Below are 26,847 nucleotides of genomic sequence, written 5' to 3'. Positions count from 1 at the left end.
TGTGACTCATATCACATAACACATCAGAAACATACGCAGGAAATGCATTAACCATTCAGTCCATCCAATTATGTAGGATGTAAAAGGGTCTCCATCACTTTTCCTCAATTTGAAGTAGTGTTAAGAGGCTTTTCCCTGGTTTTCTTCATGGTAAGGTCACCTGTTGGTGCACCTTACCATGTTTTGTCCCCTGGAAAGGGCTCCATGGAGGGATGTGATCACAATTAAATGGTATTTGAATGGAATGTGACCATCCCCCCTATATACAGTAGAATGCAATGTAGAATATTGCACATACATACATTGATTTGTCCTGTGGTATTTCTATAAGGCAACGATGTAAATTTAACAAGCATTTGACATAAAAATGTAAATCAAAGCAAAAAAAGAGACTGAAGGTAAATAACAGAGGAGGGGATCAGTTCTGAGGCTGAATACATCTGTAGAGTTGTAGCATGTCTGTCTGAGAATGCTATCTCTTCCCCCTGCTTCACATTCTTCATGCTAAACTAAGTGAATCAATGATCTTTACTATTCTTCCAGTCATCTCCTCTAGCTCTACAGCAAGCTGTTATTTTTGTTGACCTGTCAAACTGATGTACTGTATGTGTGCTGGCTCTGGCTGAAGAACTTGTAGTGGAACTAAAAGTGTTAAGAATGAAAAACCTGTGTGTATGAATAGGCAAATCTAATATAAGGCACTATTCATTATGGGGACTATCTATGACACGTCTGCAAAGCTGCTGAGTCAGTAGGGAAGAGAGGACATTGCTGTACCTTTATGCTCAGACATATGCTGCAGCTACTTTATCAGTATATGTAAGATGTGTAGCTGCTGAATGGACCCAACTCTGATGAAATTTCACTTCTGGAGTGCTGAGTGAACACTTTGCACTGTTACCAAAGACTGCATGTGAATCTGCAGAAACACAACGCAGCTACTGCATCAAACAACATTATATTATATTTTGTATTTATGTGATATTGGTTCTTTGAAGCATACACAGCATGCAGAAAACCCTTCTGCTATTTATTTCAGTGCAGTTGGCTTAGTTTGAAAGTGAACCGAACATTGTAATGTTTGATCACCTTGATACAGCCTACAGTTGTATTTAATGAAACCCCTTTTTAATTAGTCAAGGATTTCAAAATCACAGTAATAAATCTTTAAAGACTTAAAGAGTTAGACTATGTCCAAGACAGAAATGTAACGGGGAAATGAAAGCATTATCAGTAATTACATAAGCATAAAAGATGCTTTTGAAAAGTTAGACTATTCCTTTATTTGTCACATTCTCCACATTCTGCTTTTAAAAGTATAAAACCTGAGGCCTCACTTAAAGGATTGTCTTTGAATGTTGGCTTGAGCAGATTGAGAAAAAAACTTTCATTTCACATTCTGATGTTTTGAAGTGCAAATTCTGTTATTATCTGTGCGACCTTTAATCAACACAATTTGTTGTGTTCCCTTTGTAATCAATAAGAATATTATGTAGTGTTTTCATCTAGTGGCTGAACGAATGCTTGTGCAAATGAAGACGGCAACATTAAAAAGTGTAAATCATTGATGAGACACGCTCTGTTCAGATCTGTGGTGTTTGTGTGCCGATGCAGAGTCATAAAAAATCTTGCTGAAAGGTCAGAAAACTTTTACACTACAAGTTTCAAATGACACACAATGACAAATTGACTCTTTTATTTTCATTCATTCAAAATCAATCACCAACAACGAGCTGAGCAACAACCGAACTACAGTTGACACACGATTACTGTGACACACGTTTATAATGATATTTTCTTTAAATCAATGTTTTGCAACTCCTACTGAAAGAAACACTTAATCTTCATACACACTGGAAGCATTCATGATCATAGCTAATATGAATTTACATATGAATACACATATTTATACACTCTATACATTACATATAATGGGATTTCAAAAACTAATACTCTGAAATCGCGGGAATAATCTGAGCCCATTAAAATGAGGCCTGTTTGGCATTTAAACTGCTCCACCACATTACAGGTGTAATTATACCAGAATATAATAATACAAAATAAACTTGTCCCTAATCATTTCCTGTGGGAGCAGTGAGTCTTGCAGTGGGCAACACATGATTAACGAATGAATAAGGCTGCTGCTGATTTAAGGTGGATGATGAACTGTATATTATGCTCTTATAATGAGCTCCTCCTGCTGCTCTATTTGTCTGCATTTCTCCTTTAAACCAGCAGAGGATGACATTAGTCAGTCAGGCATCACTGCAGGCAGCACCCACCACTGACACACAGTCAGTCAGTACAGTGTCCTGAGCTACTGATTCTTGTTTCCATTGTTTACTTATTAATTTATTTTTATACCTCTTCAAGTACGTATATATATTTTAAGCCCATTGACAGGACTAGGCATTTACACCCAATATTTGTCCTTAGCTAACTAAACATTAAGCGAATAAACAACTGATTTTGGCACCATACCAACGATGCTGTGGCGTCTGGCTGTGATCAAAGGCTTATTTATCCCAGTCATTCACTTTCACCCTTAAAGAGTCTTTGTCTTAGAGGTGAAACACAAGACTTAAATAGAAGGAGAAATTGCTGTTTTGTTAATGGTGCACAAGTGCTTCACTGGGGCCTGGCCAAGGCTGTTCATTTAAAATGACAGCAGAGAAGAGCCAATGGGCTGTCCTGGTATCTCCGAAGGACCCTTTATAAACACCGCTGAGACGGCACGGCTGCTTTCCCCCAAATAATCACAGAAGAAGCCTTCATAACAATGTTCGTGTTGTTTCTTTTTATTTGCTCTACCTTCTTTACTTTTCTGTCTCTGCTTGAAATTATTTAAAGAAGGTACTCCTGGTCAGCAGCTGGGGCAGGAGCTTTCCAAAATTTTTCTCTTTTAGCGTGAATGTTCTGTGCTTGTGTTATTAAAACACAGAACTGGATTTGTTTTAAGTTAACCAGTTCTGACATCTACAATTTTGGATATTTCTAACTTCATTCACTCATTCAGAGGTTGTCTACTGCACCTCTAATGTGTGCATAGGTACCAGTGGTGGACCTAGGCTGTCTGAGGCCCATGGGCTACAGAAGGGGCCCCAGGACACAGAAAGATGTGCTGGCTTCAAGGTAAAACAGTTAAAATAGTTGTATGCAGAATCCAAATGAAAAGTAACTAAGACACAGGTAACTAGTTACAACTTCAGGTGGCTACATCATTTCGTCATTTGATGCACTCCCTAGAGGGCGCTGTACCACACTTTCTCCATTTTAAGCATATCCAGCAATGAAGTGTCTTTTTTATTGTGGTGGAAGGACACCTTAGAGGGCACTTCAGCTCATGTCTCATCTCCTGTAGGCATCAAGCAGGGAACAGTTACAAGAACGACTTCAAATGTAATCTATCTATCTATCTATCTATCTATCTATCTATCTATCTATCTATCTATCTATCTATCTATCTATCTATCTATCTATCTATCTACCTACCTACCTACCTACCTATCTATCTATCTATCTATCTATCTATCTATCTATCTATCTATCTATCTATCTATCTATCTATCTATCTATCTATCTATCTACCTACCTACCTACCTATCTATCTATCTATCTATCCCTCTGTCAAGTGTTTTCAAACAGTACCTTGTTAAACGTCTATTATAATAATAATATTGAAATAATATTTTCTCAAAGTTTTGTACTCCAGTTCTAGTTCGTCTTAACAGAGAGTTTTATTTTCACAGTAATAGGGCAGAAAGAAGACAAAAAAGACATAAAAGGATTCCCTCCTGGTTTGATAGTCGTTTTGAGATGTGGAAAAAGTACCTGTGAAGACAGTGTGGTGACACAGACTCACCAGGAGGACTTTTGGATGAATTCGGCGCGTTCAGAGGACGCCTTCAGCTTGTGCGCACCTGCGTAAAACCATGACTGTCGGCGAGCTGCTGCCTGACAAGTGAGGAGCTGCTCCTGCGTGTGAAAACAAGCGTGGGGAAGGATTTTGATTCTAACAATGATCGGAATTGCTCTGTCTGGATTACAAACCATGCGGTGCATTTCCTTGGCTTTATTCTCCGAGCAGCTCTGACCGTCGTGTCCAGACACCGACACGTGAAGTCTACGGACTCATCACTACGATCACTGGCCACCCGGAGGGAAACATGCCACCCAAAATATTGGCTTATATCTCACTCCTGTCTGTTCTTCACACAGGGTAAGTGGTGCACTTTAGTTCCTAAAGAAACTATTAATGATGTGTTCACTGGTGTTTGTCACTTGTCTGCAGAAGAAAACTTTCCTCTAAACTTTAAATTTACTTGAATGACTTTCATTGAGTATTGAGCCATTTTCCATGCATGCAGGCTGTAGAACACACTCCCCCACAGTACTAACACCCTCGTCTTGTGCGCCTGTGTAGCTCTCTGTCTGTGGACTATGAAGAAGACTATGAGGAGGTTACTGTCAACCAAATGCTGGCTCCTAAATCACAAGACACCGACACCACGGAATTACTCAACAATTTATTGAAAGAATATGATAAGAAACTGCGACCAGATATCGGAGGTAACTGATTCTTTATTTCCATTCTCTGTCATTTTTTCATAACTATTTCTTTTTCACCTGACTAATTGAAAACTGTGAATCAATGATATTCACAGATGTCAATCATCTGTTTCGATTACACTAAAAACTGCCTGAAACCTGAAGATTAAGCTGATGTTTCAAACTCATTCATGTAAAGTTGCTCTTAGATAACATTTAGTGTGTCTCAGTCATGAGAAACATAATAAAGGCAACCCTCGTGCAATATGAGAGTTGCTGTCTCAGAGAAGCCAATATAATATGTAAATATATAAAATAAATATTCTAATAATGTTTTAATAAATACTGTTTATATTACAAGGTCAGGCATCACAGCTGGTTATAACCATTGTGACGACTTATTGTTACCTTCAATTAAAGTCACACTGTTAGGATATCTTCAGCAAAACTATAGTAGTGGCATTTGTCATTGAAATTCATATCTGTGCTTGAAATCAGTAGTAGTGACGCCCCATTGTGTTTCAGATTTATTGACAAAATGCACTATATTTTATGTATTCTACATATTATACTGAAATACACTATATTTTATCTGTTTGCAAAAACCAAAGCAATCAAGAACAGTTTAAATAGCTCAATACAACAGAAATTACAGGAGTTTTTTTTTTTTTTTCGAAAGCATTTCCATAACACATCTTACAATACTGACTACTGCAGTCTCAAAATAATTCAGTGCTTCATGAGAAGCTTGTAGAGACTCAGTAGCTGCTATAACCTGCTGCAAACATGATACATTTCCACACACCAGCGTCATGCAGGAGGAATCTTAGCCCGTTGCTTGTGGATCAAGGACTCCAGTTCTGGAACATTCCTTGTTTATCTGCTGCATAAGGTTCCTCATCCTCATGGATGGCGAGATGCTGATTTCTTAAAAGGTTAACGTTCCATTTCATCAACCTATAGAGCAGCATCCCCAAACATCTGGGCTTTATCTAAATGGTTCTGAGCTGCTAGAGTGATGTTCTCACACTTTGTTGGTGGGCATGGAGCTCTCATGCATGGAGCCCTTATGTAAATGTGAGCTTGAGAGCAAAAAATCATTGTGATTCTTCTGTGGGAATAAGCCTGAGAAGTTCAGAAAAAGGGTTTAACCACATCCCTGCATATATCTCTAATGAGAGATGAAATTGAGAGGTTGAATCATTTTCAGATGGTAGTAGTCAGTAAAAGTAGTGTTTTGTGTTACGTGTGAAGGAAAAAAAATTTGTACTATCTCATGCAGGTTCTGTTCCTCTCTGAAGTGGTTTTTGCAAACAGGTCACCCTTATCCGCCCAAGGATATGATCCATCCAAATGGCATCAAAAGCTGACAGTTTTTGGGTAGAGGCCCTAAAGGTGTGCATTTTATAATCACTTTCTTTGGTTTGCTTTCTTTATTTTCAGATTAACTTTAAACAAGAAGGGAGATTGCTCAGTTTAATTGTTCAGTAGTGAAATTTAAAACCTACAGGCCAAAAATTGTACATTTTGTACATTCTATTATTTCCTTTGGTGTTTACTAAGTAACACAGTCTATAAAATGATAGAAGTTATGGTCTGTCCACATCAGCACAAGCTGAGCATTTCCTGTTTTTACAGTACTTGTGTCCTTGGAAAAACATCACCAGTTGTTGGATGCTTCCCAACTTTCCATGAAAATTTTTTTTTTTTTTAAATTACATTCTCATCCAAGAAACAGCCTTGGGTGTTTTATTTAATTTAGCACAGTTAAAAAATAAAGGAATTAGAATACATTTCATACCGACCACCTGCTCCTGGTTATTCAGTGGTATAACTGAATATAACATTGTTCGTTGTGAAACGCCTGGTTGTTTGACAGAGAATCAGCCAGTTTGCTTCTGACTCGCCTTCAGCAACAAAGGTCAAGATGTGGCTCATCATCATATCCTCATGAATATAAATTACACACTGAGGAAAAAAAAGGGAGACTTTTAGAATCCTCAGATGCTCATTCCATCACGTGTCGTGTATTGTATATGTCAAGTATGAGAGGATCTTTTCATTCAAACTCAGTTTCCACCTCTGTGTCCTCTCTAAATTCCTCTGGAGTCAGGATCAATGTAGTACGATGATCATGTTGTACCAAATGGGTTATTGGTTATTGGCTTCAACTGAAATATTCCTGTTTCATTGTGAGGTTGAAGCTCAAGTGGGTTTAAGACTCAGACTACAGCTTAGAGTGAAGCTGGAGGCCTTATACTATCTTTGTGAACCAATTTATGCTAGCCAGGCATGGGCAGTACAGCCCAGTGTTAAAAAAGCTCAGGGCTAAATTACTGAAGACACTTCTTTTATCAGTAGTTTGTCACCCTGCATTCTCTTCTCAGCCCACCCCAGGCTGCTGATCCCATTCAGACATAACTGCTTCTGGACCTAATAATTTTACTCAACCAAACTGAATCCACAGACTCATGGATCCCTCAATGTTTTGGGGTTGCACCTTGTTTTATTTTGAAATTTCTATTACTTTACATGTCACATTTAACAGTACTTCCTGCTTTTTATGATTGTGATTACGCTCATCTTTGTCATGAGTGCTCACCTCATTTTTTTCTTTATCATTTCAAACCCTCTGAGCAGCCTGCTGTTTTGGAACCCTTTTGGTTCCCTTGACCTAAACTGTGATTCTGTTTGTCAGTTTTGTGTTAGATCCATTTCAGATTTGTTTGTATTATTGGACGTCTCTGTCTCCTGGTGTCCTTGTTCAGTGGTCAGTGTACATCAGGTCAGATTGATGACACATACTCACTTATCAGGTTGTCATTTTAAATTGGTGAGAAACCATTATAAAGTAAATTTTAAATGCACAATTTATATAGCAATATATACAATCATACAAAGATCTTCCTTTAGATTGGTCTCTCATAAAACCTGCTCTCGTTATGCAAAATTAACTTCCTAAAGGCACAGACCCTCTTGGGAAAATGATGCACCTCAGGAAAATAAAGTGAGTAACTAATGCATGTTTACCTTATGGGCAAGACATGTCTGTCACCTTAATAAGAAAAGCTCAAACTTGTTTATCTTCAATGTGGAAGATGTTAGTCACTAAAACATTTCAAATTAAAATGAACTATGTTGACACATTTCAGCAGCATTACCCCAGCGGGGGCACAAGCTACAGAGAAACATGTTTTTATCACTGCTGGTCAACTGTAGTTCCTTCACGCAGTAACACAAATTGGTTGGATTGGTTCATGAGAGGATGAAAAAACTGAAAGCAACCCTCTTCAACATCTCTTCATTTCCTAGGTTCTTAGTATTTAGATATTTTACAGATACAGATAAATTTTACATTTCAGTTTAGTGTGTCTCCATTTTTGTAATTTGAACATTTTTAGCCAATAAAAACAAACACCAAGTTACAAGTTTAAGTGCCACACATGTTGTGACATGGTCCATTTTGCAATAATTGCCTGATTCATTTTTGCCTCGCACCTCAGGAACCAACCATCCATTTACATGGGAATCCTGCAGGAGCTTTCCAGGTTTGCTGTGTGTTAGTCAGGAATGATCTCAGCCTCAACACGATGAATATAAACCTCCACTGACAAGTTGCATCTGTTTCCTGAATAACAGATGTGACACACATTATGTCTCGCCATAAAATCACAACTTCATGTCTTTATATTTCTGTTTGTGTTTAAATTAAATACAAAAAAAGGTGTCAATTACTAAGATTTTGAGGCTCTGGTGGGCAAAATGTTTTTTATTCCACTCAGGTTTTTAGCTGTCGGCTTGAAACCTGAGACGGTGTCCGATTGTCTCTCCTAGGACTCGGCTAAAAAGCCAATAAGATTCCTCCATGTGACTGTCAGGCCTTTTTCATTTCAATTCATGTGTTCTTTTCTCTTGCATATTCTAATAGCAAAGACATGTGCAGTTAACCGAATCACCACACATGAATACTACAAAATGAACCTGGTGTCCCCGAGGGAGGGATGTAATTAATTCAGAAAATGAGTATACCTTAAAAATGTTCAGTAATGCCAGTGAGGGAGACAAGCAGTACTTACTCTGATCCACTCAGCGACATCCCATCCGTGTTTGACTCAGAGTGATTGGGGCCATTGGACTTTTATAACAGGATCTGGACAGTGAACCAGTTCAACTAGTCACTATGTAAGGTCAGGCCTAATAATGTAGGGCTAGTTGTGTTTGCCTCGGGACAGCTGTTGCATGTACAGTATACCACAGCCGTTACTATTGATACCACGCCTGGGTGTTTTCTTTTGGAGATGGGAGACAGATATCACTGTTACCCAGGATGTTGCTGAGGCGGACTAACAGAATTCACCCCTCTTGCCCTTTCATCCTGAGTCAGCTCTTCAGTGTTTCTCTTTTACACGACAATCCTCCTACTCTCTTCTCATACATGTTAAAAAATTGTGACCTTTTTTATTTTTCAAACTTTATTTTTCTCAATCAGTACTAGAGCTTCTGTTGCAGCAGATTTTTAAATACCTTGGTTTTTGTACAGTGGAGCAAATGAGGCTGCACAAGATGGGAAAAAACTGACACTGTGGTATTTTCTGTTTCTCTCATATATACTGTGATGTGAAAAAATCTAAGAACTTCTTACTATCCATCTGTTCATTTCTGTAGCTGCCTCTCCGGTGCAGGGGTGTGGGTGGCTGAGTCTATCGGATAGATTTCTATTGTAGAGCATTATGAGAGTTGTCCTTTTGTATCAAGCAAAAAAAGTTGTAGTTTGACATGTTTGAGTTAATTTCCCCATAGATGAACTTGACATTGCACCTCCTCCAATGCGACAATTGTCCACACACTCCAATGGGATGCTGAAGTGATTTATTACACAACTCCGATATCAACCAACACTTCTGTGCTTAGTGGGGACGAGGATACTATTATTAGAGCCAATGGAAGTGTTTGTTTCTTGGATCTGAAATCAGTTGGAGCAATTTGGAATATATTTATTGTCATTGGTGGAAAAAGCTGATGGGGGCTTTTTTTGGGGGGGCGGGGTTCTGTTGCACGTATTTTACTACCGGGTTAGATAGTAAAGTGTTGATCCTGAAACACATGACAACCAACAAGTGGAAGGCAAAAACTTTGATGTTCACATCATTGGGCAGTGATTTTTTCGTTGAATATGACATAAATTGTTTAGATCTTTGTTAAGTCAGATTCCTATGTGGTCTTAGATCTGGACCTGACACATTGTCATGTGACATGAATGAGAGTCCGAGGAGGAGAGCTATTTAACCACTATTGCTACACTAGGGGTTGGAGAAAGAGCAGGTAGTAATAACTGAGCTTTACTACAGCAGTAAATTAACATAAGATACAGAATCACTTTTAAGTATACAATTTAATATCTATATGACTCAATACGGAGACGGCAGCTCCCAATGTAATCTGGCTTCATGGTTCATTTAACAGATGCTTTCATGTTTTTAATCACACACCCCATCTTTAGTGGAAGATCAGTTTTTACTGTTACCATAAAATGATATTTTTTTCAACTGTATTCTTCACTTTTCAAACAGTCCCATAGAAGTTGGGTCATTACGTCTAAGTCAGTGGTTCTTAACCTGGGTTCGATGAGTCGGTCTCAAGGGTTCGGCGGAGACGGAGGTCAAGACAAAACACCCGATATGATGTGTCGACACTATGTGTCGGGTGTCATTGTCGAACATACATGAATCACTGTACGTTTGACACATCGTGTCAATTCATGATAACACACCCCCCTTAGCCATCACTGGTTGCAGGTGATCACGTGACGCTACATTAGCCTACCTGTGCTACATGGGATTTTGCGCACTCAGTAGTCGATTTATGCCTGTCATGATGGTACGTCATCTGATTGCTTTCTTCATATTTTAATTCATATGTTTAGCAAAAAAAGAAAGTGGTCGGACGAAAATGTGCAACGTGAATTTACATGTACTGTATAACGGAACGTGATGGGAGTCAGCGTTCTGCATGATTTGCAATGTCAAGTTGAGCAACTCTGGTCTCGCACTGGCAAGAATAAAGGACAACTTCCTTCAGCTGCATTGAAGAGAAAAGAAACAGACTTTGCTGTGAAAATGACATAAGAGTTCCTCTTGCCAAGGTGAAGCCACGCATATCTGAACTGGTCTCTCAAAAACAACAGCAGAAGTCACACTGATTTGCAGGTAGGTCATTTCATGTGAGTTCATGCACTGTCTTGGTTTTGTTCTTTGAAAAAGGTGACATTAATGCACAACTCATTAGATACACCAGTAAAACATATACTTATGTCTTAAATTTGAAAAACAATTAAAAAAATTTTTTACTAAAGAAGGGTTCAGTGAGTAAGAATATGAAACCGGCAGGGTTCGGTACCTCCAACAAGGTTAAGAACCACTGGTCTAAGTCTTTGTTCAAGAGTTCATTTTTTGGCATCTCACAGGCGTAATCTTTTGAAATTTGTGATGGTTCTCTCTGATCCTTTGTTTTATTCACTACAATAGAACTCTAAATCACTATATTTGGATTTGGATCTGAAGGTGATGTTGTGTAACTGAGGTGGAACAAAGTGAATAGAGTTTCTTTTTACAGTTTTCTACAAAGATTTCAACTATGAACATTTAGGTTAGGATGAAATATATAGAATGAAAACTGAATATTTCAGTAAAACAAGTGATTTAACTGTCATGTTGAACATGTTGTAAAGTTATTGAAACAAAGTTGAGGTGCCAGCAGGCAAAGAAATACAGTTTATTAACTTGATCAAAATAATATCCATGAGGGTGAGGAGGCAGACTCCTGCTCCAGCAACTGGCAGCGATCAGGGAAGACCTCACATTAGAAGCATTGCCTTGGACAGGAGGTGTTTGTGCGGCTGTGCTCTTCAGGGCTAACTTCCATTAAGACCAAGTACAGGGTACCAAAGAGGTCTGAGCAACAGCAGCCATGTAATGCCTCTCATCCATCAGTTATGTACATCCAGACTCAGGTTTCCTACTGGCAGTAAGTCACATTTTCCCCCTCTGTCATTAAACTCATTATGCAACTATGTGTGCATTGACCACTAGAGTGTGCGAATTTAAGTGTATTTCTCAGGTACCAATGCCACACTTCTCTTTTCTTCCTTTTGGTTGATGTAAACAAAATAAAAAGGGATTGTTGTCCTCAAATTTTCTTCAGGATAATTAAAGTACCTACCCACCCACCTACCCACCTCATGCCCACAAACCCCTCACACACTGTGTGCTACACTGTTAGCCACCAACCATAGCATGTTCTCACCACAGTCAGGGTCTTAGTAATAAACAGTGACCTTTTCACTAAACCACTTTAGGGACTATCTGTTTCTGCTTCTCTGTGTTTTTCCAGACACACACTCACACAAATTCAGCCACACAGTAAATAATTATTCTCTTGTGTATCCTCTATTCCTCCTTGGTTGCCCAGCGGAGAAAATTAACTTGTATGGTTATTTTCAAAGAAGCATTGATATTGTCAATTAGCCTGTTCCATTTTCAAATCCCCTGACCACAGAGCACAGCTAAGTGAATTTGTCATGATGCTGGTCTTTTGAAAGCAGACGGTGCATTAATGTCATTTGACCTTGTCCTCTTAAGTATTAATGAATGTGACCTTTAAAAGCTTGTAATGGCTCATGGTCAGACATTCCCACAGGCATTTCCTCAACATGGCTTGAATGTAAAGTGATAGTACTCCGGTAAATTTTGTCCACACGGAACTGAATCAGCATTTCAGTTTTAGAAATAAGTTTTTAAAAAAAACGTTAATAAAAACTGAGCGGCCACCAGACAAATTTTTTTTACAGCCAATTGGATAGACCAGTGACTATCTTCCCCATCATTTTAACTGTCTAATTGTGTCGTCACGTTTGTGTTGAGTGATTGTGGTCATGGCTGAACTCCCAGCAGTAAGTTAACGCTGCTCTGCCAGGCCTTCAGTAGATTCAGCAGTCAGTAATGAGGCAGGTTGTAGACTCTCACTGATTTATGTGTTTCATCAATGGGTTTACGTCAAATCTCTCACACTGTTCCTTGACTTTAAATTGTTGTGAGGTGATTTAAATGTGCTGAAGGCTCAGTCTGGATATTGCCAAAACAATGCTGATCACAAAACGTTGTAAATACAACTTGAGCACACAAAATATTTTCATTGAATGTGGTCCAGTTCAAATACGACAACTTTCTAAGGGACTCTTCTTTTCCTTTCGGCTTTTCCCTTCAGGGGTCGCCACAGCGAATCAATTGCCTCCATCTAGCCCTGTCCTTTGCATCCTCTTCTCTCACACCAACTACCTTCACGTCCTCCCTCATTACATCCATAAACCTCCTCTTTGGTCTTCTTCTAGGCCTCCTGCCTGGCAGTTCAAAACTCAGCATCCTTCTACCAATATATTCACTATCTCTCCTCTGGACATGTCCAAACCATCTCAATCTGGCCTCTCTGACTTTATCTCTAAAACCTCTAACATGTGCTGTCCCTCTGATGTACTCATTCCTGATCCTATCCTTCCTGGTCACTCCCAGAGAGAACCTCAGCATCTTCATCTCTGCTACCTCCAGCTCTGTCTCCTATCTTTTCCTCAGTGACACTGTCTCTAGACCAAACAAAATCGCTGGTCTCACCACAGTTTTGTACACCTTTCCTTTCATTTTAGCTTAAACTCTTCTATCACACATCACACCTGACACTTTCCTCCACCCGTTCCATCCTGTCTGTACACGCTTCTTCACCTCTTTTCCAGACTCTCCATTGCTCTGGAATGTTGACCCTGAGTACTTAAAATCCTCCACCTTCTTGATCTCTTCTCCCTCTAACCTCACTCTTCCACTTGGGTCCCTCTCATTCACACACATGTACTCTGTCTTACTGAGGCTAACCTTCATTCCTCTCCTTTCCAGGACAAACCTCCACCTCTCTAGCTTCTCCTCCACCTCTTCCCTGCTCTCACTGCAGATCCCAATGTCATCTGCAAACATCATAGTCCATGGGGATTCCTGTCTAACCTCGTCTGTCAGCCTGTCCATCACCATAGCGAACAAGAAGGGGCTCAGAGCTGACCCCTGATGCAGTCCCACCTCCACCTTGAACTCCTCTGTCACACCTACAGCACACCTCACCACTGTCTTACAGTCCTCATACATGTCCTGCACCGCTCTAACATGCTTCTCTGCCACTCCAGACTTCCTCATACAATACCACAGTTCCTCTCTGGGCACCCTGTCATAAGCTTTCTCCAGATCTACAAAAACACAATGCAGCTCTGTTTGGCCTTCTCTGTACTTCTCTATCAACATCCTCAAAGCAAATACTGCATTCATACTGATTCATCTGTAGTACTCTTTTTTGGCATGAAACCATACTGCTACTCATAAATGTTCACTTTTGACCTTAGTCTAGCTTCCACTACTCTTTCCCATAACTTCATTGTATGGCTCATCAGTTTTATTCCTCTGTAGTTCCCACAACTCTGCACATCTCCCTTGTTCTTAAAAATGGGCACCAGCGCACTTCTCCATTCCTCAGGCATCTTCTCACTATCTAAGATCCTGTTGAACAACCCAGTCAGAAACTCTACTGCCACCTCTCCTAGACACTTCCATACCTCTACAGGTATATCATCAGGACCGACTGCCTTTCCACTCTTCATCCTCTTCAGTGCCCTCCTCACTTCATCCTGACTAATATTTGCTACATCCTGGTCCACAACAGTCACCTCTTCTAGTCTTTGTTGTCTTTCATTTTCCACGTTCAAGCACTCTTTCCATCTTCCCATCACACTACTGGCACCTGTCAATAGACTTCCGTCTCTATCCTTAATCACCCTAACCTGCTGCATGTCCTTTCCATCTCTGTGTCTCTGTCTTGCCAACCGGTATAGATCAGTCTCTCCCTCCTTACTGTCCAACCTAGCATACAAGTCATCATAAGCTCCTTGTTTGGCCTTCGCTACCTCTACCTTCACCTTACGCTGCATCTCCCTGTACTCCTGTCTACTCTCCTCAGTCCTCTCAGTGTCCCACTTCCTCTTAGCTATCCTCTTTCTCTGTATACACTCCTGCACCTCCTCATTCCACCACCACCAAATCTCCTTATCTACTATACTTTCCTTCCAGATGACACACCAAGTACTCTCCTACCTGTCTCCCTGATCACATTAGCTGTACAGTAGTTGTCCAGTCATCTGGGAGCACCTCCTGACCACCCAGAGCCTGTCTTAACTCTTTCCTAAAAACCATGCAACACTTCATTTTTCAGCTTCCACCATTTCGTCTTCTGCTCTTCTTTTGCCCTCTTCATCTTCCACACCACCAGAGTCATCCTACACACCACCATCATATGCTGTTTGGCTACACTCTCGTCTACCGCTACTTTGCAGTCACTGATCTCCTTCACCTCCTACACCATCTACGCAAGATGTAGTCTACCTGTGTGCTCCTACCATCACTCTTATAGGTCACCCTACATTCCTGCCTCTTCTGGAAGAAAGTATTCACTACAGCCATTTCCATCCTTTTTGCAAAGTCAACTACTACCTGTCCTTCTTCGTTCCTCTCCTGGATACCAAACCTGCCCATCACTTCCTCATCACCTCTGTTACCTGCACCAACATGTCCATTGAAGTCTGCACCAATAATAACTCTCACTTCTAGGCATGCTCTGCATCACTTCATCAAAGTACAACCAGAATTTCTCCTTATCCAGCTCACATCCTACCTGTGGAGCATACCCACTAACAACATTGAACATCACACCTTCTATTTCTAGCGTCAGACTCATCACTCTATCCGACACTCTTTTTACCTCCAGGACATTCCTAACAAACTCCTCCTTCAAGATAACTCCTATGGAACAACTTGAACCCTGCTCCTAAACTTCTAGACTTGCTACCTTTCCACCTGGTTTCCTGGACACACAGTATGTCTACCTTCCTCCTCTGCATCATGTCAACCAACTCTTTACCTTTTCCTGTCATAGTTCCAACATTCAACATCCCTAATCTAAGTCCTATACTCTTGGCGCTCCTCTTCTCTTTCTTCGTGCAAACACACTTTCCTCCTCTCCTTTTTCAACCAACAGTAATCCAATTTCCACCGGTGCCTTGTAGGCACCGATGGCGGTCGTTGTTAACCTGGGCCTCGACCTATCCGGTATGGAAGTCGTAGGTTTGATTCACATCTTTGATGTGCATAATAAGACACTGGCTTGTGCCCTCTTGCGGCTACATTCTAACACAACTTTCTAAGGGACTAATGGAATAAAATAGACCCTTAAAAGTTGTTTTTCTTTCTCATTAATTTGCATAACGTTAACATTGACACTGTCATAAAGAGCATTCCTCTTTAAAAGCCCTTTGTGTTATGACAGTAGAAACATGTCAGCGCAATGTGTTGCCTTTCTCCCAGGAAAATGAGTGAGGCTTTTGTTCAGACCATCACCTGGTAAGTGAGGCGGTTACAAAAGAGGCTGTCAGGATGCATCAGGCTCAGCTCAGCAGAGGACAGTCGTTGATTGATGTGCTTTTCACTTAAATTCGCACACATAAATCACAGTTCTGGAAATGCTGAGGTTCACCCAGTAATAATAAGTGTCTGAAACTTACCGTATCCTCAGTGTGTATCTTATAGTTAGTTCCTTGGTTGTCAGATGTGTCATCTTTTATTGGTTTGTTATCACTTCTACCAAGAGGATGTGTTGTTTGTTGATTGGATTTTGTGTTTTAGTAGGACTTTTTAAAAAGTAATTACTGAATTTTTTTCGTGAAGGCAAATAACTGCCCAAGGACATCTGTTATGTCATTGGACATTGTTGATGAGCCAGATCATCATGTGCTTATAATTTTTAAAAAGTGTTTGTTTTTTTACCATTCGAGGATGTAGGCAATTACAGATTTTTTGCTTCAAATTTCAGTGACATAAATATTTGGAAGAAAATAACAACCTTAAGAGATCTCCTGGAAGTAACATTGAACATTCTGGATCCTGTGATTCACATTGTTCAAATTTAATGGGCTCACTGCAGATTTGATACTGTGATCTAGATAACCATCAAACTAATAAAGACACCAATGTGAGTTCAGATTCTAGGGACAGGGTTTCATGATCAAGGATTCATATTATGAGGATAAACTCGAGGGACCAGTGTTTCAGGAGCCATGACACCATGGGGAACCGGAGATGGTTGGTGGTGGTGGCCTATGTCTTGCAGTGCCACCCTGTCAAGGCTATCTCTGGTGGACTGCTAGCACATTGTTCTAAAAAATTTTATTAATAATACTGATTTTCAGGAAATTAGTTGAAGATCCTATTGTTTTTTCTGTTGTTCAAACAGAATACAATTGTGTGTTGTTGTTGTTTTGTTTCCCGATCACATGATCCTACTTCATGTATTCTACTCCTCAAGTCTGCTACTAATTGGAAGGATAAGGTTTTAGTCCTGCTGTAACTTGAAGCGTTTTCAGGCATGATAGTGCACCCCAAACTGTTCCTGATGGGAGGTCCATCAGTGTTTAAGCTGAGTGTAGACATGTCATAGGGAGCGTTCAATTAGAGGGGCTGAGCAGGTTGGTAGGTTGCTTGAATGTGGCTTTTTTAAGTCAGTAGAATGTCCTTTTAGCAATTATCCAGACTCAAAACCTTGTGATAGGCAGAAAATGTTGCTACACATGGTAATCTGTCGCTCAAGCAGTCAGTTGTTGAGTCTGTAACAGGAATTCCGATACCAAATGTTTATTTTCAATACTTGCGTTGACCCCAATGATGTTGCAATACATTGTAGGATGTATAAAGGGAACATATTTTAAGACATGAGTATAAAGTGTTTAATTGCAGAACAATTCACCATGACCATGTGACATGAGAATGAACTGGAAAGGGGAACACTCAGAGAATGTGTGACACAATCTGTTTTTTTTTCCACTATTTGTGTCTTGCTGCAAGTTGTTTTTACTTATTTAATCAATTTAATATTTCCTTGCATTGGTGGGGGAGGGACCAAAACTCAGTGTTTCAGTGGTTGATAAAGGCATTGGCCAGCTCTGCACAATGAAATCAATGTATGCATTTTCTGAAAGGTGTTAGAATTATGAACAAGTAATACAAATTCTGAAATAATTCAGGCTCTTTATTAAAAACTAGGGATGAGCGAGTACACCACTATCTGTATCTGTATCTGTTCAACCATTTAAAATATCTGTATAAGTATATGTACTCGGAATGGGCGGGGTTTAATCCGGAAGTGGGTGTATTTTCACCGGAAATGGGTGGGGCTTAAATCGGTGCATTATTTTAAGTCTGAAATTGATATGAATTGATCAGAAGTTGCTTCATTGTTAATTTTAAAACTATTTACAGAACAGCCCCAAAATTTAGATTCAAATCAATGTTTTTGATCACAAAAGTAAGAAGTATTTACAAAAAAGGTTTTTTATGTTCTCAGAACAGGAATATTCTTAAGTGTTTTTTTTATGTATGAATGAATATTAACGAACAGCCTCAGAATTGAGCTTCAATGTTTTTGATCACAATAGTAAAGGAACAATATCTAGAACAAGTGTATGAACTCAGAACATGAAGTGCATTAATGAATAGAACGCATGCAATAGAAAATTACGAACTACAAAGTATGCATGAATAAGAATGGTTATACTCAACACAAATTTTTAAAAACATTCTTTTTAATTTTTATGATTAAAATGTTTTCTTTAATTATGTAACAGTTAAAATATCTATACAGTATATAAATTATTAATTTGAACTGAAGTGAGAAAGTATCAAACTAAGAGCAAGCAGGTAAACAAAACAAAAAAAACCGACCCAAGTGGAGGTAATGCAGTTTCAGCACAACCTCCACCATTTCAGTAAACATTTCTGTGTACAGGATACAAGATTTTAGACAACACCAACAAGAAACAAAACAAAAATAAATTTGTATTCAGATTTATCACATATTTATTTTAAAAAGTAAATCAGTGCAGAAAATGTCAACAGAGGAAGTTGTTCACATCTGTAAAACTATTTTCGAGCTTTATGGGTTCATGAGTAACGGGTAGTTTTTTCCAGGGACTGCCTTCTTTCCTACCTCTGTATATGTCTATGATATACTGCACACCATGGTAGTTTCTATCCATGTCCACACTCAGAGCACTCACCTTGTCTTGAAGCAGAAATTATTCCTCCAGTTCACTGCTGTCCAATTAACCATAGTCACACCTCTAAATCAAAAACTTGTTGTTGTTTTTTAATGTTCAGGGTAACTGCATTGAAACTTAATATAGTTATTTTTCTGATGTTTTGTTGTACCTTTTATGTACTATATAAATTCTTTAAAGAAATATCAGTATTGTGACACTGATTTAAAAGTTTCCCAGGTCTACTTAGCATTCAGAAAGGGAAGCTAATCCCCTTAATCCCTTGAGCAATCATCACCAAGAGGCCTGCCCTCATACAGAGTGGGAAACACCTACTCTGTGCTCCCTGTGCCTTTTTGTGATTGTTGATGAGGACTTATTGAAAATCAAAGATGTATTATCTTCCTGACTAACGAGCCATTCAGGAAAGGATGTGGTGGGAAGACCCGAACCCACTCAGGATAACACAGGCCAACGGAGGTCAAAAAGAATTGATTGGTTTAATGCTTCACATGAGTGGAAGTTTAATCATCTCATTAAACCTTTAAATTCCTCGTAAACAGAACAGGCAGAGATTCCCCTTCAGGTGTTCGTTTGCATCTAAAATTATGTTAGATGTTAAGTTCACACTAAAGGAAGAGACAGAGAGAAAGAGAGAGAGGTTTATTTTACAATGGTTTAAATTAACTCAAACCCTACCAAGTCCACTTTGTTTCATCTTTTTTTTCTTATTATTTTTATTCAGCGAACACTTTTACACAGATCAATGCTGTTCAACAGGTATATTTCTAATTTCATGTGTATATTAAAAAGTAAACCTGTCTCCTATTTCCCATTAAAAAACACCTTGTCAGTCTGTCAACAACGGGACAAGGCTGCAGTTTGTCCTCCCTCTTCATCAGCGGTTAATGTACAGTCATCCATCACGTAGGTTCAGAGATCAAGCTGGACAGAGATTAGCTAATGTCTCTGAAGACCTGTTCATCACTATCTTCTCACCTAAAGGACAAATAAATCTCACCACAGCTCCAGACTTTCCTCTCGTCACTGAAGGACTGTATAAATGTCTCCTATCTCCCTGTTGTTATTTGAACAGCTCACAGTGTCTCAGCCACTCCTGTTGAATGTCTTATGAGACGGCATCCTGAATTTACAAAAGATTTAGTAGACCACCATCCCAATACAGTTCACCAATGACTGAGATGATAAAATATCATTCACGAGACTACTGAGCTCTAGTTTGTTATCTATGTTCCAAACGTTAATGAGCTCTTTCCATTTGCTGCATGACTAGTCCCATTTTAACTGCTGCTAAGTGGCACTTTAGGCAGGTGTAAAATTATAGCTTGCAACACAATCAGTACTGTATAATGAAGAAAGTAATGCAATACAGCTTTATTGCTAAAGGTGCAAATTTTAAAAAGAAAATAATTAACAATTTAACTGCTAATTATTTTGAGTTTTTTACAGCCAGTGACTTAGGCTCATTTTATCCTTACACACAGCTACACTGTTAACCCGGTGAGGTGATTTTTGTCGGTACTGAATACTGGCTCTTTGACATCATGTTGACAGTTACTCCATTCCATTTTAATCTGGAGCTGCACCGATCCGTTGAAAGTTTGATACTATATTTTTATATAAAAATAATTATTTTAATCAATATCCATGCCTAATTCATGAGAAAAGAAAGAAAATGTCATAAAATGCTTGCAATTCATATCATCGTCACTATGAATACAGAGAAAAAAATTGCAAATCCACTTCTTAACTTTGATCATCAAACTAAAATGCCTATTCTGGTCATATATCCAGATCCATCGACATACAGAACTATAGCCTCATCAACCTGAGCATGACGACATTCTCATATTAACATTTCTCTCATGGCATTATTGCACCAAAGTAAAGCCACGTTGAATCTTAGGCATTATGTGAACTGAGGCTTTCCACGTCTTTGTTTGTTTCATAGCTGAATAACATATTAAAATATTGTTTGATGAGGTGAAACTTTTTTCAGTGTCACGAAGAATAAAATCTGACTTATTTGCTTTTCATGGTGTTCTACCTTCATTGAAGGGTTGCAGTTACAGTCCAGAAATGAATGGAGGTAAAATTAAAAAAATATTTGACTATTTTTTCAAGTTGTACAGTAATTGGACATTCTGTTCAGAGACTGGGTTCACAGAAGGTCAAATGATGTCCAATCAGGTCTTTATTGAACTCAATCTGATTCAGGTAGCAATTCAGAAACACAAAATGTAAATTTGTTGCATGATTAAGTGCAAAGTGAAGACCATAAGAAGATGATACATTTTTCTTATAAATTCCTTATACGGAAAGAACACACAGTTTATAATGTGGATGTTTTTAAACTAAATTGTACAAATATAAATGAGCTGTGGTCACACGGTCTCTTGAGCCTGTCGCAGTGGCAACCCTGAACCCAGTGGTAGACACTGGAAGTTAGGGGTGCTGTCAACCTGAAAACGAAATATTGTCAAGCCAATTAAAATCATGGGTCTCTGACAGGTACCAACAAGCCAGGCGAACCACAGCCCAAGCGGTTATGGAGGTAAAAACTCGGGTCTGCGAGGAGTCAAGGAAGCCATTACAGGTTTATTGATCAGCCTCAAACAGATTCTGGCAAACTGTCCGGCATCTCAGGAAATGAAAGCGGTGCACAGCCATTCCCGTTTACAGAGGAGTCAAGGAGCTACTGATCTCGACTGGAGTTATTATTGGGTAGTCGAAGGAATGTTTTGAGGATCTCCTCAATCCCATTACCATATCTTCCACCTAAGAAGCAGTGCCACCAAGGAGCTTGGCACCGAGGTGGTTGCCAAACTCCTTGGTGGCAAGCACTGGGGGTGGATGAGATTTTCCCTGACTACCTAAAGTCTCTGGATGTGCAGGGATCGGCTTTGTTAACACGTCTCTGTAATGTTGCATAGCAGCCGGGGACAGTACCTCTGGATTGGTAGACTGGGGTGGTAGTCTCCCTCTTCAGGGAGACTAGAGGTTACACTCCAACTACAAGGGAACACACTCCTCAGCCTCCCAGGGAAAGTCTATTCCAGGGTACTGGAGAGGAGGATTAGATTCATAGTTGAACCTTGGATTCAGCAGGAACAATGTAGCTTTCAACCCAGTTGTAATATACTGGAACACCTCCTTACTCTTTAGGTGGTTGAGGGTTCACAGGAGTTTGCCCAACCAGTCCATGTGATTTATGGATTTGGAGAAGGCTTGTAACTGCGTCCCTCGTGGAATCTTGTGGTGAATGCTTGAGCAGTGTTGGGTCCAGGGCTTTGTAAGAGCTGCCCGGCACCTTTATGGTTTACATGGCCGGTGATAAATCAGGCCTGTTCTAGGTGCATGTTCGACTTCGGCAGGGTTTCCTTTTTTCACTGGTTCTGTTGATAATCTTTATGGACAGAATTTCCTGGTACAGCCAGAGGCCGGCGGGAGTCTGGTTTTGAGACCTCAGGGTTTCAACTGTTTTTTGCGGATGAACACTCAGGGATCTTCCTGGAAAAGCTAGAAGAAGTGTCTGGGGAGAGAAAAGTGTGAGCATCCCTGCTCAAACTGCTGCCTCTGTGACCCGGCCCTGGATAAATGGTAGAAGATGAATGGATGCATGGACGTGAGAAAAGAAGTGATTCGCACCCGTAGAGGTGCGAATTATGGAGAGATGGTGGCGTGAAGGGCAGCCTCTCAGCAGCGCCTTCGAAGCAGCTTGTGGGGTTCAGTGTCTTGCACAAGGGCACCTTGGCAGAGGTAAACTGATACCTCTCCAGCTACCAGCTCACACTCCAGACTTTTGGTCTACGCTGGACTTGAATCAACCACCCTTCTGTCCCCAAGCCCAGTCCATGTTAACTGAGCTACTGCCAACCCAGGTTTAATAATTATTATTGTATGTGTGTAAATTTTTTTCACTTGATGAATCCTTCTGAGATTACTGATCCATTTAATGAGATAGAATATTTAAGTATGGACGCACTGTTTGAAAATGAAGACAGGTCAGGAGAGATTACAGTATTCAGCTGTGCTGTCTTAACCAGCCGGCAGGGTTGAGTCTCCCCAGTTAATTTCTTGCCTTGCAGGCAGCTCCTCAGGTCACAATTCATCCTGTGAAACAGCTGACATTATTACCTGACGGCTTACACATAATAAGATGTTAACTCACTTCGAGGATTATGTTTGAAGTGCTTGCAGCCCTCTAACATCTTATGTGTTATGAATCAGGTGCTTCTTATTGCATCATTTACTGACATGCATAAAAAGACACAAGTTCTAATTTTAAGGTTTCGGTTTGCTTTTTTCATATTTTCAAATATTCTATATGTTCAGAACTTCAAAGGTGTATGTTTTAGGAGGTTCACACAGCAGATATGCAGCTGGTCTACCAGGTGTTGTATGCTTATGAACACACTTTTTAAAGAACCCGTCTGAGCAGGGATTCTCCAGAAGTGTCCTCCAGTGTGCCAGTTTCCATGTGAACTGCACGCTAGAATTCAGGCTGGCAGGTGGAAAAATTCTCACTGTGCACTTAATTGGCTGAGACAGATAGACTCCAAAGACAGGTAATGTAAAATGATGGAGGAGCTATGTGAGTGTAGATACCCGTGGCAGCAGTGTGTCACACCTGTCAGTTAGCCAGTTTCAAAGTTTAAGCTTCCAATGACAGCTTTGCAGCATGAAATCCTTGACTGCAGCGAAGTCGGGGAAGGCAAACATTGATACACAATGAGTGAAGCCGACAGATCGAGAGGAGAGAGATTGTAGACAAGAGTGAGGTAACACTGGAATTTGACTGAAAATCCTGGTCAATACCAGGACTCCCTGGTGGAGGTGACTGAGGGATCTCTTTCTCCTGCTCATCAGATGTGAAGCTGTATGACTTGTACTTAAAATCCAAAATCCATGAGGAACAAAAAAGCATGCAAAAAAGGCTTTGTTCAAACATAAATGGGAAATCACATCCATGACAATCGAACTATGGTCAAGACATCTCCATGGAATAAAATTGCAACGATTATGGATCTGTCTGAATGCTCGGAAGCTCTGTTCATTTTCAAAACTTGGACAATTTATGTGTCCTGTTCTGAAACACACAACTTTTGTAAAAAGCAAAGAATTTTTACTACACATCGGTAAATATGTGTCTTGTTTTTACAAGATCCAACTGTTTATATCTGCTAAAACAAGTTTATGAAATTGAACTAGTCTTATCCCAACCGGATATAGATCACATCGGATCTGTAGGGCTTTGCATTATTTTTCCATTCATAAACTCCTACTTAGGGTGTAGGCATAAAAATCGTCCTCTTTACTTGCAAAAATTCTGTAAGTAAGTAAAAGTTCAAGCTGTTCTGTAAGAGTGGTTGAGGTCCAGGAAATGTCACGTTAAAAGTCGCGAGTATATATGTAGATGATTGACAGGAGAGACACCAAAGGTATGCCGAGACATCGTGACATCAATTAGAGCAAGAACACAATCACATGAGCAGGAAAACACAGGAAGACGATGTCTGACACAAGAATAGATACAGTAAGTGAAAAAAAACCAGGAAACAAATGTACATGCAAGTGTATGTAAAGAGAACATGTAATTAGATACATTAGAAAAAATGGTCCCCTATAAAGTAGCTGTAATATGTTATATGTAGTGCATATGAATCCTGTCAGTAAATTCCAATGAAGAATAAAAACTTATAGGCTACTGTAGTGATGTGATGCTGATTATGCCACTGCGTGTCGTGTTTGTGATCTTATTTCAGCTGTTAATGAACAAAAACCATCCTCCACCTCCAGGCAAGATTGCAAATGTTGGACTTTGGCCCATCACAGCGCTTCATTTCAGATATGTTAGAGGCACTAACCATGCAGTCATCTGGCACCACAGATATTATTCAGTTAATGATTGGTTTCTGGCTTGGTAACCCACTGAGGAAAAGTGAGATTGAGAAGGAGTGGACTACTTTAAACCTTTTCTAATGTTTCTCCAACAGTCTTGTGGTGCTGGTCATTGACTTGTCACTGAGATGATCCGTAGTGAACAAGTCGAGAGGTGATTTATGGCAACACTTTGTGTGATGAAGTCTAACGTGTGATTATTATTAACAACCACAGCTCCCAGAGGACTGCACCTTGCTGCAGCTACTCACATTTCATTGGAATCAAAACAGCCGATTCTCATTGATCCAACTTCATTCTCTTTGATTAACTAAAGATTCAGGCAGGGTGTCTAAAAGAAAACCTTCATCAGTAATTACTTTCTTTTCTCCACAGTTAAACCGACTGTTATAGATGTGGACATATTTGTCAACAGCATCGGACCAGTGTCATCAATAAACATGGTAAGGAGAACCCTTTTATTGTAGCAGATATCAAATGCAGGCCTTTATGATAAAGATGTTGCTTATTTTCTTTTTTTCTTTTATTTTAAATAGTCCCTGATTAAATATATCAATCATCCACAGGCAAATATTTTTATCTACCTAATTTGATGCGATGATATATTCCAGGTATGCTCCTTAAATTATTTATAAAAACAACAATAATCACTTAAATTGTAATTCATCACAACGAGCAATAATGAATTTTTCATAAGCATATACTGTATGTCAAATATTTCTGAAGTGACACATGAATTAATTTAATGATTTACTGCAGAGGATGATGTGGGATAGTTAGAAAGACAGTGCTTTATTTATTGTTGTGAATGAAGGTCTTCTGTCCTGACTAGCACCAAGACAAATCTTTTTATGGAGTCCAGTTGCTGGTGGTGGTGGTGGCTGATGACTGCTGGCACAGCTGAAAAGATGTTAAGTAGGTCAACACTGGGCGATGGGGGTGGAGGTTAACAGTGGTATAAATGAACCAGAAGTACAGAGCAAAACTTTTTTAAAAACTGCATATTTAGACAGAAAGCTAAAGATGGCGGCGTGTTGCAGTGCTGCTGTACAGATGAGACCAGGTAATGAGTACAGCTGACATGTCAATCAATAGTCTCAGACAACAACAGCAGCAGGTAAAATAGATGTGAAGGATAAAACCTATGAGACTAAACTTTGCCCAAAGTGTACAAAATAATCTCACGAAGCTTCACTTCAATGACAACAAAGCGTGTTGACAAATTTGTTTATTTTTACATCTTGTACCAACCAGCTTAAACACTTTTACTTCCATAAAGGTTATGCTAACAAATGACAATAATTACATGTAAACAAACAAAATTCTTCTCTGAGCCCTCAATTAATGTTACAAAGCTAACAATATCTCAGCCCAGCTGCACTGATTTTAATTGTTTTGTCCACAAAGAGTCTTACGACGTCCAAGTGCAGGGATAACTCTGTGACATGATGACAGAGAATTTTATGATTATGTAATGAATTTATTCACACATTTCTCCAACTGTCTTACCGAGGTGACAGTTTCAAGGATGCTGATGTAACTGGTCAGCTCAGATAATAAAATGATAAGTTGATTGTCCTGCATAACAGTCATTATAATAATAATATATTTATGATTGAGATAAGTCATTGCATATCAGGGACTCACAATAGTTGTGACTCAGACATGTGGCTTTATATTTATTATACAATCACAGCTTTTAAGACTGTACGTGCCTGGGGCACATTAAAGACTTTAGCCTACTGCGTGATGGAAGGAGATGTACACTTCCTCACACCTGAGGGGTTAGCATGATATATTAATGAAAGCACAGTAGAGGTTTGGTCGGAAGCAAGAAATTCCTTGATGGAGTCAGCATGTGTGGATAATGGTTAGGGAGAATTAGTGGAAACCAATTTAAAACTAACAACAGAAATGAACAGATCAGGCATCTTGGCGCTGATCAGGATTGCATTTATTGATCTGATTTCTGGAGATTTTACAGCAAATGTTCAGCATTGAATGATTTACTGCAGAGGATGATGTGGGATAGTTAGAAAGACAGTGCTTTATTTATTATTGTGAATGAAGGTCTTCTGTCCTGACTAGCACCAAGACAAATCCTTTTATGGAGTCCAGTTGCTGGTGGTGGTGGTGGCTGATGACTCTGCTGGCACAGCTGAAAAGATGTTAAGTCTGTCAACACTGGGCGATGGGAGTGGAGGTTAACA

General features: G+C 39.5%; 1 protein-coding gene across 1 annotated transcript in view; it reads left to right on the top strand.

Moving 5' to 3' along the window:
• Positions 1-3,937: 3,937 nt before the first annotated feature.
• Positions 3,938-26,847, top strand: part of LOC137599407 (gamma-aminobutyric acid receptor subunit gamma-3) — a 57,390-nt gene continuing 34,480 nt past the window's right edge. The window contains exons 1-3 of the mRNA XM_068320327.1: positions 3,938-4,219; positions 4,424-4,569; positions 25,013-25,080. Coding sequence (XP_068176428.1) covers positions 4,167-4,219; positions 4,424-4,569; positions 25,013-25,080 — 267 coding nt within the window. The 5' untranslated portion in view covers positions 3,938-4,166. The remainder of the gene's footprint in view (positions 4,220-4,423; positions 4,570-25,012; positions 25,081-26,847) is intronic.

The sequence above is a fragment of the Antennarius striatus genome, chromosome 7 (genome assembly GCF_040054535.1).
Source record: "Antennarius striatus isolate MH-2024 chromosome 7, ASM4005453v1, whole genome shotgun sequence".
Classification (NCBI taxonomy): domain Eukaryota; kingdom Metazoa; phylum Chordata; class Actinopteri; order Lophiiformes; family Antennariidae; genus Antennarius; species Antennarius striatus.
This window is presented reverse-complemented; position numbering and strand designations above follow the sequence as displayed.